At 39.6% G+C, this 11954-nt stretch overlaps 2 protein-coding genes across 2 annotated transcripts in view; both read left to right on the forward strand.

Moving 5' to 3' along the window:
• The first annotated feature begins 216 nt into the window (after positions 1 to 216).
• LOC124300940 (uncharacterized) overlaps positions 217 to 11954 on the forward strand; it is a 35248-nt gene continuing 23510 nt past the window's right edge. Inside the window, exons 1-9 of the mRNA XM_046755445.1 lie at positions 217 to 696; positions 791 to 946; positions 1019 to 1302; positions 1388 to 1583; positions 1673 to 2017; positions 2106 to 2246; positions 2380 to 2477; positions 2643 to 2715; positions 3026 to 3138. Coding sequence (XP_046611401.1) covers positions 474 to 696; positions 791 to 946; positions 1019 to 1302; positions 1388 to 1583; positions 1673 to 2017; positions 2106 to 2246; positions 2380 to 2477; positions 2643 to 2715; positions 3026 to 3138 — 1629 coding nt within the window. The 5' untranslated portion in view covers positions 217 to 473. The remainder of the gene's footprint in view (positions 697 to 790; positions 947 to 1018; positions 1303 to 1387; positions 1584 to 1672; positions 2018 to 2105; positions 2247 to 2379; positions 2478 to 2642; positions 2716 to 3025; positions 3139 to 11954) is intronic.
• On the forward strand, positions 4527 to 11626 carry LOC124300322 (receptor-type tyrosine-protein phosphatase epsilon-like). Its single transcript, XM_046754281.1, has 17 exons — positions 4527 to 4963; positions 5054 to 5135; positions 5296 to 5798; positions 5907 to 6181; positions 6353 to 6620; positions 6835 to 6922; positions 7026 to 7102; positions 7869 to 8003; positions 8078 to 8221; positions 8308 to 8505; positions 8567 to 8763; positions 9400 to 9476; positions 9562 to 9761; positions 9829 to 9960; positions 10048 to 10202; positions 10975 to 11110; positions 11249 to 11626. Exons 1-17 carry the CDS (start codon positions 4718 to 4720, stop codon positions 11321 to 11323), a joined length of 2988 nt encoding a protein of 995 aa, XP_046610237.1. The 5' UTR covers positions 4527 to 4717; the 3' UTR covers positions 11324 to 11626.

Here is an 11954-nt window from a genome sequence, read left to right on the forward strand (position 1 = left end):
TAATTCTCGGTTGGATATTGTCATTCGTAGATTGTATACACATCTATACATATACATTTATATATATATATATATATATATATATAGATATGTATGCACACATCTAATAAGCGTACATGACGGAAGTTAAACCGCAGATAATTCACGTTGACGCAACATCCTCGAAGCTTACTTACTCACCAAGAGACAGTTGCCTGCCTTTCCTGACAACGACGAGGCGTTGAAAACATTACCATTATAATCAACGTTTGCCGTTGACATGTCGATGGAACATTTTTAAGCGCAAGACAAAACATACCGCCGGACAAAATAGCAATAATTTTTCAATAATAACAGTTTCAAAGTGGAAAGTGTGTGTTTAACATTCGGGGAAATCACCGAGATAGAGTAAATAAAAAATTATTCCGTCCGAATGTTCAACGCGGAAATGAAGACATTGTATAAATGAAACAAAAACAATCAACGATTTAAAAATGATTATCTTCCTTCAAAGTTTCACAGCAATAATAATCATCCTTGCATCTGCGACAGCGATAAAGCAAGACGATGATTTATTTGCGATGCGTAATTCAGTTAATTGGAACGATTCGACGACGTCGAAATTTATCTGCATTTCGAAAGACAACGATGCGGCATTGGTCTGGAATTACAATTATAAAATGAAGAATTCCGAAGGTGGACGGATTCTTTCAACGGGTGAGTAAATAACGAAACAAGGATAAAACTAAATTGGTATAGGCGAATGATTTGCACGTTAATTATTAAATTGGTTTCTCTGATCGTGGCTCAGATTTCAATCCGAGAAAACCGATACGAAAAGACGTCGCGAATTGTGCGGCATGGAATTTGATGCAGTGCGTAGCGGAATGGGAGAAAAAAGGTGATTGGAACGTTGTCGACTCGATCGTCGAACCAATGGGTCCTGTTTACGATTATCGATGGGAAGGTAAGAAGATGATCAGTCGTCGCGATCATTCAAACAGAATGAATAACAAGGCTGTACGATTATTTCATTCAGATTTCAACGAATTGGCATTCGATGACGTTGGGAAAAGTCAGGAATATCGTTACGTAGCAGCGTTTAACGAGTCTACGGATATGGTGGTTTTCTCAGTCCGAGGATCGGGAAACGTGGACTTGCGTTTGTGCAGTAATGAAAACCCGATTGGAAATTCCTGTTTACAAATAATCGTTGGAGGCTCGGATATGAAAGAATCCGCAATTTTGTCATGCGTCGATGTAGCGATGGAGTCCAGGCTGCAATCAAGACCAAAAACCTGCACAACTTTGGCCAACGTCGAGGTATAGCACAACATAAACGAATCAAGGGTGAACCGTCTCGATGGAAATTGAACAAGAGATACGATTGAGACGATTTTGTTTACAGCACGAGTTAGCCATCGTCGATGAATACGAATGGCGTACATTCAGAGTTAAATGGAACAGAGATGACCGAAAAACAATCAAAGTTTTCAAGGAGACCGAGATTGAGCCATTCATGGAAGGTAATCTCGATCAGCGGTACACAGTTTATCACTTGTCAGTGAAAAATGACTTAGGAACACTCATTCGATTCCACTTCTGTAAGTACACCGCCTTTCATTTTGTCATCCAGTTTATAATGACGTATGTAAACATGCAGCATTTCAATATCGTAAATATTCATTAACAGATGAGTATCTCTCGACGAGAGAGAAGAACGCGATTATATCGACGACTGAATTCGATAAATACGATAAAAATATCTGCATTAAACTTGTTGTCGGTCTTTGCTTCGAGTGTCAGCTGAAAGTAACCGTGGTAGATTCAAACGGTGATGAATTTCCTGTAGGAATAATTCATGGAAGCGAAAACTTTCTCAACGATGCGACACTCTTCTGGAACCCGATGAAACTGACCACAAAATTGCCGCTCAATATTTCGCAGCGATTGAAAATCCAATTGAAAACTATTACTGAAAAGTATCAAAGCAAGGGACACTGGGCAATGGACAATTTACGAATGTGCGAGTCGGCTGGTAAGAGTCTCACCGTAATTGAAGGGAAAAACTTTGATCTGAGAGTTTTTTTTTAACTCAATCTGAATAAACTTTTTTCATCCTTCAGATGTTGCGAGAGAATCGACCGTGACGATGCATGGAGAAATTGGTTCGCCTTTCTTGCCCAAAATAAAATGTCAAAAATTATCTTACACCAGAAGTGAGACACTTGATTTGTCGTCCACTATACGCGACCGAGATGATAAAAGTAATGAGTATCAAAGTTCATCGTTTAGTTCAATTTTCACCAATTCTGTTCTCTCTGTCACTCTCTGATATGAAAATTTTACCTTAATCTTGCCTGCAGCTTTGTGTATGAGACTAAATTTCTGTTGTTCCAGAATCTGTGAAACCGACCGTTGCGAACTCAACAGCGGTACTTCCAAGCACGACACTAGAGACAAATTTAGAGTCTATGAGCCCCATCTTAATAATGAAGGTACTCACAGATCAACAAAATATATTTGTACCAAACAGAATATTTTTTGATTTTTAACTAATTATTTCTTACATATCGCCGAGTACTACGGAAAATTCTATTACTGCACTGCATTATTAATTCATGGCATATATGTTTTTTTTTTTTTTTTATTATTATCTTTAGAAAATGAAGAAGACGTCGAGATCTATAGGATACTTCGAACTAAAGTCAAAAAGGTCATCCTTTCCGCCAGAGGGTGAGTTCACAATTGAGAGGATGAGACAGTTTGAAAACTGTGAAAGCGGTACACGTAATATTGTTTCAGTTTAAAAAATACATGAAATTAGCAAAAATATTCAGTATGAATCGATAATCTGAGGTGCAAGGAGGAAACGTAAACGATATTCGAGTACCTGAATCGATCGATACAGACTATCTTTGCTGATTCCAAAAGTATTGAATTACGTCATTGTGTCGAAGTATCCAGTTAAAAATGAAAAATTATTGACCCAATATGGATGTGGTTTTCATTTTTCTAATCATCCTATCTACCGAACAAATTGAAGGCTTAGAAGCAGTATCGGAATACCAAACCAGTGTGACGCTTCGGAGGAAATCTTCGTCTTCTACAAATGGTAACAAACGACAGCGGCGAAGTGACACGGGTGAACCGACAAAAATTGAAAATTTGAGGGCGACAGGGATATCCGAGACGAATGTTACACTTCAGTGGGATCCTCCATCCTCTACGAATGGAAGCATACAATACAAAGTGACAGTCAAGGTATGAAATCCCTTTTCCTTTCCTGCCACAAAGTTCGCGCTCGTTAGTATTCTAGTTTCGTGTAATTGCGAAGTCGACATTTCTGTGATGAAAACACTACAACGTTTCAATCACAGCACGGATATCGATACGCCACCGTCGATATTTACCAGTATTCGAGTCGAATTTTGTCATTCTCAGGTGGATAAATTCTTGGGTTGCTCGGACCGAAACGAATCGTCACCTTCCCAAGAGGCCAGGCAAACGGTATGGATACCGGAAGCAATCTTCGCAAGTTTGCACCCTTATACGAATTATACAACGACAGTGATTGCGTGCATTGGTGAGCTTGAAGAAATAAAAGGGGAACTCAATTTCACAACCGATCAAAGGGGTAAGTGACAATTTCTCAAATCTTTCAAAAATTTTATGACGAATATTCAATTTTACAACAAAGAACTGAGATAATTTAACCCACGCAGATATTCCCACCGAAACCGTTCAGAATCTACGTTACGAAGGAGGTGACGAAGTTCTGAAATGGGATGCGCCGGATTGTTCTGATATGACAGGTCCTTGGGCAGAAACACGCTTGTCATTTTCAGAAGAAGCCCAAGAGATAAGATCAGAGCGTGTTCCATCGAACAAATCTCAGACTGACTCGACCATTGTTGCCGACCTGGGCTCATATAAAACTTACAAAGTTCGTGCCTACATCGTAAGATCTACCGAGGCATCTAGCGATGGTGCTGCACAAAGCAGGGAGATATCTTTCACAACGCCGGCATCACGTAAGAACCTCTGAGAAACTATCCAGTTTTTATTTTACAAAACTACAAACAATTATTAATCTCGAAAGTCAATTATCTTGTCGATCTAAACGAGCAGTTACGCGTCGCGATGAAAGCTGGAAGAAGAATCTGACAAAAGATATCGCGAGCTTTTGTTGGCCGCCTGGCTTGATCAATTTGCCTCGTAATCGTCGTCGCCGCTAATCGCCGGCTGCTGCCACAATCAGTACAGCGGAGAGGGAGGAGGAAATTTCGGAGAGAGAGAAGGACCCTTGTTAACGCCACGGAATTCAACGAAATGGAATGAAAAAAATTGTATACTCGGAATTGAAAGCGTGACTAAAAAAAGTAGAACAAAATGTTCTCAATCGCGCTCGCGATCGGAGCTGTAATACACGCCCGTCGTCGTTCCTTCAAACTCGCCGCTCCGCTAGTGCCGTTGATACGCGAAAAACGAAAGAAACAAAAACCCTCAAGTGCGAATTATCCGTTGGCCAGTCAGGCGTCACCTCTCCAAGTTTCGGACGCGCGATCCTCGACCCGGCGCTCTTTTTCTCACTATCGACTATTGTTATTACCGCGAAATCTCTAATTTTGGGTCTGGCTTAGAGTGCGGACAACCGTTTGTAACGACCATTGAAAGTGTCTGTATTATAGCAAAGCTATCAAACTTATCCGTTCTAGCTCCAGGAAAGGTGGATGAGATGGGATCGTTCGACGTTAACGTCGAACAACGTACCGTTTCTTTATGGTGGAACTTACCTTTTCCGCTCAATGGTGAAGTTGAATCCTACCACATCAAAATCTACCAGCAAAAAGATCATGCGCCGCTGTTGGACGAAACATACGAAACTCCGAGACAAGTATCAAAGTGTAAGCTGTCGGAAAAATCGGTATGCTTGGAAAATGTTGAACTTCGAACAAACTTTTCAGTCCAGCTCGATGCGCAGGTTTCTACATAAATCTATATTTTCTCGTGTCAACAATCAGACGCATCTCAACTGTTCCCACGTAAAAACAATTTGTAATCTTAATTTCAGATCCGGGCGAAAAACAAGGACGTGTCGTCGCTTGGACTAGTTGCAACCCACATAGTTTTGGAGAGCGATTGGCGCACCGCCGGTAAGCTGACAGCATTCCCCTCAAATAGTACTTCGGATTCGAGGATTAACTCAATTCTACACCCTCGCAAAAGCGAGAATCACGATATTTTGACGTATTCATTCATGTCAAGAAAAAACAGATATCTACTACATAAAACGACGATGCTACTTGTCCCCAGAACTCACGCGGCCGGAGCATTTGGACCAGATCATAGGGGATGATGGAATAGTGACGGTGATGTGGAAACATCCGCCACTGCCCAAGTTCAAAATCACACGATTCGAAGTCAAAGCTGAGCTCCTGGAATCGACGCTATTGAATACTAATAGTAAAAGGCAAAATACTACAACTGCGAATTATCCCGTGAAACAGGAACAGAAAACATACAATACGTCGCTTCGCCTTAGAACCTCGTCGACATATCAAATTGTAGTGACAGCAACGAATGAGAAGAATCCTTCCAGCGGGATAGTAGATTCGTATAATATTACAATCCCTTTCAAAGCCAGCTTTGCGAGCGGAGCTAAACTTCAACTCACGTGCAAGGGTAGAATACCAGGTGTCGAAATTCCAGCAATACTTAATGCCACGCAAAGTACAACAGTCTTTATAAACGCTGTGAGAGTGATCAAGAAGGGGAACATTCAGACGGATACAGAAAACCTTTCTCTCAACTATACGGTGAGTAACACTCGGGTATATACTCGTAGAAAACTTGTTTCCTCGTAGAAAATCCGTTTATCTGTCCATCGTTCGCCCTGCATCAATATTGAAATAGCTTGTTTCAAGGTGAAACGCAGCGAACCTCGTAACTTCAGTTTAAACTTCAGCCAGAAGTACAACATCACGGAGAGCTCTGCCGAAACCGAAGAATTTCGAATCGACGTCCGCGCAACAGATACCGACACTGGCGAAAACACCACCCTCGAAACTATCGAACAATTTACTTGCGATTCTGCCAATCTTACGATAACCGGTGAAAATCCGCCTTCGGCATTTGCTGCTGTAGTGATTCTTCTCATCGCAGTAGCTATACTGCTAGTGTCATTTCTGGTTTGGTACCGGTAAGCAAATTTTCCAAAAGTAGAGGGTTTTCTTTCACTTTCCTTACTGGTTCGATCAAAGATTGACAAGATTTTGTGAGATTGAAAATTGAAACGCCACATCGGTTTGAATAATTTTCACGTACCTTACAGTGTATCCAAATCGATTGTCAATGCCAGTGAATTTTACAGAAAATTCAGGCAACCTGCAAAAGGCAAAACCTGTCTGGATAATGAGCCGCTCAGACCACGATCAACGGTGCGTGATAACTTCAAGTCTTCTTGGTCCTCGGATGATTCAACACGTCCGGCTAGTCTGTCGGAAATTCGAATATCAATGCAACAGAAGGTACCTGATTCAGCAACGCGCAATCCCCATTCGTGCCCCGTAAAAGTCGAGGAATTTGAAAAGTACGCAAAGGAAGCCTTATCAATCGGATTGCTGGATAAACAGTACACGGTGGGTATTTTCACGAAGAAAATAAAGTTACTCAATATCCACAGAAATGAGAATATCCTTTGACAGATAAAAGAAAATCGAATCCGGAGCATAATTTAAAAGAGCGAATAAAGTCCAAAATTCCTCCAGTATATGTATTGCCTATATTTCGATGAAAGAGTAATAAATTCTATCGAATTGTCATACGTCTCATAAATTATATTTTCCATGAAAGGAGTTTGAAAAAGGGCTACAAAAATCGTGTGGCTGTGGCTCCCTACCAGAAAATATGACCAAAAACAGATACAAGAATCAGATAGCATGTGAGTATATAATTAAACGAATTCACGATTACGGTGATTATATAAATTGACGATCAGATTGTTCCCATCAATCTCATCAAACTTTATTTGCAACAAACGACAGATGACGAGACGCGAATCGTGCTAAAGAAGCTTGACGCTGATCCCTATTCCGACTACATCAACGCCAATTACATTCAGGTAAAGAAATCATCGAACTATGACGAATAAACAAAACTAATAAGGGAATCTCGGCGAGAATATTGCACACTTTGCGATGAGATTTAAATCTGAAAAAATCAATCGCAAGCAAGTTGATAAGCTAATTCGTTTCGAACGATAATAATGTCAAAAAGTTGTTCATGAAGCGTTTAAACTACAATTTGCGTAACAAATCTCGAGTGAAATTTTTTCAATTTCATATAAAATGCGTTCACTCATTACTCTGAATACCTATGAATTTTTATTCCAATTTTCGGCGATTTTCAATAATTCCGTTTTCCAACATTTTCTATCGCTCTATTAACGAAACTATTCGTTGCATGCCTTTAAAATTTCTTCAGTGTAACGTATAACCATGTACGAAAACCTATCCAAAATTCAAGACTTTTGATTCATTTATCAAAATTTTATAAATTCTCGAAAACAGGTTTTTAAAATCGCCAAAAAAACCAAAAAACTTCATAGGTATTCAAAAAAAATCACTGAATTCATTTCGTATGAAATTAAAAAAATTCCCCCAGAGATTCGTTACACAAATTTTTGTTTAAACAATTTCTTAACAACTTTTCAACATTGTTATTATTTAAAACAAATATTATCTTATCACCTTGGTCATCATTTATTCTTCTCAGATTTCAATCCAATCGCGAACTGTCCAATATTCTCACCGAGACTCACTTTTGGTTGGGATCATTCATCTAATAACACCTCGAATGGCCCTGGATATTCAATCCGTAAATTATAGGGATATCAGAATCCGAGAGCTTACATAGCGACGCAGGGACCGTTGAAGGCAACGGTGAGAGATTTCTGGAGGATGGTTTGGCAGGAAAACGTGAGCGTGATATGCATGTTGGCGAATACGGTCGAGCGAGGAAAGGTGGGTACAACGTCGGATCTAACTGATGCCTGAAAAAAATTTCATACGACACCGCAACGATCATCCGATTTCAGAAAAAGTGCGAAGAATACTGGCCGAACGTTGAAGGAACGAATAAAAAGTGCGGTGACATTATGATCAGAAACACAGACGCGGATGTGTTTGCCGACTACACATTCCGGACACTTCTCCTCACTTGCAAGGGTGAAAAACGCACGGTACGTTTAAACGGTTTCCAAGAGAGACGTGTAACAACCCGGTTTGGATCATACAAAACGTTTCTACATTTCCACATTTCCGACAGGTGACTCACCTCCATTATACCGGATGGCCGGATCACGGGGTACCGATGTACACCCAATCGCTCGTCGCCTACCTCAACAAACTCCTTGGAACGAATCGAGGCAAGGGTCCGGTCGTTGTTCACTGCAGTGCCGGAGTCGGTCGGACCGGAACGATCATTTTATGCGACATCTGCCTGCAGCAGGCGGCAGTTGAGAAGGTGAGCAAAACGAGCCCGTCGTAAAAACCGATGATTGAAATGGCGACGATGACTTTTTTAGAAGATCGACGCACCAGCGGTTGTAATGAGAATGCGCGAGGGTCGTGCGAATATGGTGGACAGTGCGCAACAGTACATGTTGGCACATTTGGCAATACTTGAGTGTATGATCGCGGCACAGACTCAAGTCCCATGTAGCTATGATTTACCGGATAGAGTAAAGGAACTTAGAAAACAATTGACGTCCGATTTGGGAAGGTGAGGTCTTTCCAACATTCAACTGTGACCCTTAACATTTATACATGTGCACTTTTAAACGTTTGCTCAGCGATAAAGTGCAAACTGTAACTCTGTGACAAAAATATCCAAGGAGTTTTTTTACCATGTTATTGAATTCTCTGGACGCACATTTTTCAAAAAAAAATTCAGAGTCAATTTAAAGAAGTTTTATTGCAATTTTAATACTTTGGATCGCAGTACACCCTGAACTATAAATCTAGGATAAATGTTTTATTGAGCATCTTTGTTCCTCTTTCACAATTCTTTAAATGTTAAAATTTCTACATCTAGAAACATTGATTTCTCTCATTCAAAAAAATTTGAATTTGGACCGAAGAAAAATAAAAAAAGAACGAAAAATGTTCGTCTAAAGCAAGTAAAAAAAAAATCGAATTCAAAAACCTTTGAATAGAAAAGAAAATTACTTATATTAATAACATAAATGCGCATATAGAGAACCGGATAACTTGAAAAACTTTCTTCACGTTACTGCTTTCCAAACGTTTAAAAGTGCAGATTCGAAAATCTTGAGAGTCATCATTCAACGATACTAATGCAAGCTCATTCGACGACTGATATCACACAATTTTCCTTGTACATACTTTTCATTGACAGGCTTAACGATACCGTTTGGCAGGACCGAGTGCTGCATGCTTTGGCTTCACCGCCGCCAGATTCGCCGTGGGTTTCAGGTAAAAAAAAAAAGAAAGAAAGAAGGATAAACCCGCGTAATTACAAAAATATCCGCTCTGATGATTCAACGCTTGTGAATTTTAGGTGAGAATGAAGCATCGCAGGGTATCGGTAACGAGAACGATTTCATTAATCCCGTAATCGTCGACGGTGTGAAAATGAAAAGTCAATACCTGGCATCCCGGCTACCGTCGCCATCCACAGTTTCTTATTACTGGCAACTGGTTGCCATGAACAACCTTGAACTTATAGTAACATTGCAATGCCCCGCTCGAGGGAGTTCGGTAAATATGCCTTGTTCACACGTTTAAATCGTAGCTTCAAGATACTCAATACACCGTTTATACGCAGATATACTGCGACATCGTGTCGGATGAATTCGTCTTCTTCCCAACGCCGGACATAAAAGTGGAAAAGAAATCAAATACCGAGAGCGAACATTTCACAATTGATAAACTTATTCTTACCGACACCTCCTCCAAGGTACGTGATTAATCGATTTAGCAATGGCGCAGTTGCTCCTCCGTTTTAACTTCACTCGGCCTCGTCATTGTCCACTTCCGGTTTCAGGAGGAAGCCAAAATTCTACCAGTAACCGTCCTCACCTGCAAAGGATGGAAATGTGACCGAATGAGAAAACCGCCCGTTGTTACAGCGTTGGTATCACTTTGGCGAGAGTCGGAAAAAATACGTCGAAACGTGGCACCGAGTTTGGTACTTTGTCAGTAAGTAACGCTCGACTAGTTACCGAAACCTTGGAGCATAATACTTCGAAAAAACTTTGATAAACTTTTACCGTTTTGCATCCTTATCTCAATAAGTAAAATGACTCCTGCTTCTGATATGTTTAACGTTTTTTTTTTTTTGGAGAGAGCTTGAAATCAATAAGAAAAAAAATTCTCCCTACTACGGCTCTAAGCTTAAAAATTTTGCTATCTAACGCACAATTTTTCAGAATTTGTTCAGATTTTTATACATATAGTGCCGATCAGTAACATGATTTTAAAAAATCGTAGAAAATTATAACCGCGACGAAAAAATTAAAAAAAAAAAAAACCAAGAGCCTTTCAAATTAAGAACAATGATATAAAAAATCGTGGGCCAAACCCGAGAGGTCAAGGGTCAGACCTAAGTCGAAGTGATACGGACTGCCCCATATATGACCTACAAAAAGGAAGAAAATGATAAATCAGATACTTTAATAACACTTATAAACGACTTCCAAATTTTTCGTACGAGATAGCGTGTTGCGGCTTCGGTTACGCGCCTGTCATACGTAGGCTGAAATCATTCCAACCTTTGAATATTCAACTTAGAATATTTTATCGCAGGTTATGATTCACAAGTTACACTGACTCCGGTTACTTTTAATCACGCTCACTCTGTCATTTCCAGGATATTTTATCAGAGTTAATTTCACCGCATGTTATTATTTCCTGGTTATATTGACCGTATACCGTCTTGTCTTAACGTACGTTGATCACCTCCACTTTTTAGGGACGGCGTAACCGCTTGCGGCCTGTACCTGGCACTTAGTTTTCTACTTGAACGGATGGCCGTGGAGAGAGAATGCGACGTTATTTCAGCCGTTCGAGCGGTCCGACGATCCAGACCTAAATTTGTACAGTCACTGGTAAGGAGAACGGGGGAAAAAAAAATTATTTTAATCCCTTCAAACGATTTTTCTTTATTTTTATATCGCTACATTCTGCTCCAAAGCTACAACAGGCTGAGCGCCAAAATGACTTAATGTTTCCATATCTCTTTTCAGGAACAATTCAACTACCTCTACGACGCGGCAATAAATTACCACGAGAGCTTTGCCACCTACGCCAATTTTTCGTAACTCAATATACCAAACAGTATGAAGCTGATATTAAATCTCGGACAAATTTCACAACCGTATTTTATACGTAGCATATTAATAAAATAAATGTCCTTCGATGACGATTCTTAGATCTGGTATTACGGTATAATTATTATCAATTCCAGTGTTATTATTGTACACTAATTATGGTTGTTGTTATTATTATTACTATCATTACTATTGTTGTAAGCCAGAGTAATTAGTCATATTCTTCGAGTGATAATTATTTTTCTATTTCTTACACTGAAAAACTTTGAATAAAAACTAAGATTAAAGAAAGCCGATGCATACAGTATGTAACTTGAATGTATTTCAAGACCTTTCGTCAAGTAGTTCACATCTGCCACTTATTGAGAATTTTATTACCACGCGTCCTATGGTATTTTTTCCACAAAGAAAAAATAAAAAAGAAAATCCGATCCATTACATAAAAGAGTTGAATAATCTATATTAAAAATACATTATCGAGGTTGCAGGCGACATCCTGCACAGTTTATCGTATAAAACAGACATTATTTTGTAAAAACAGGAAAAAGATACTATTAGAGGGAACGATAAGAATTTTTCACTCTTGCATCATAATTATTTCTCCAGAATCGCAGACTTCCGG

Source organism: Neodiprion virginianus, chromosome 3 (genome assembly GCF_021901495.1).
Source record: "Neodiprion virginianus isolate iyNeoVirg1 chromosome 3, iyNeoVirg1.1, whole genome shotgun sequence".
NCBI classification, from domain to species: Eukaryota; Metazoa; Arthropoda; class Insecta; order Hymenoptera; family Diprionidae; genus Neodiprion; species Neodiprion virginianus.

Coding starts and splice junctions, on each gene's coding strand:
- LOC124300322 (XM_046754281.1), top strand. CDS start 4,718: ATGGGATCGTTCGACGTTAACGTCGAACAACGTACCGTTTCTTTATGG. Junction 9,477..9,561: donor AGATTCGCCGTGGGTTTCAG/GTAAAAAAAAAA, acceptor TGTGAATTTTAG/GTGAGAATGAAGCATCGCAG. Junction 11,111..11,248: donor CTAAATTTGTACAGTCACTG/GTAAGGAGAACG, acceptor ATCTCTTTTCAG/GAACAATTCAACTACCTCTA.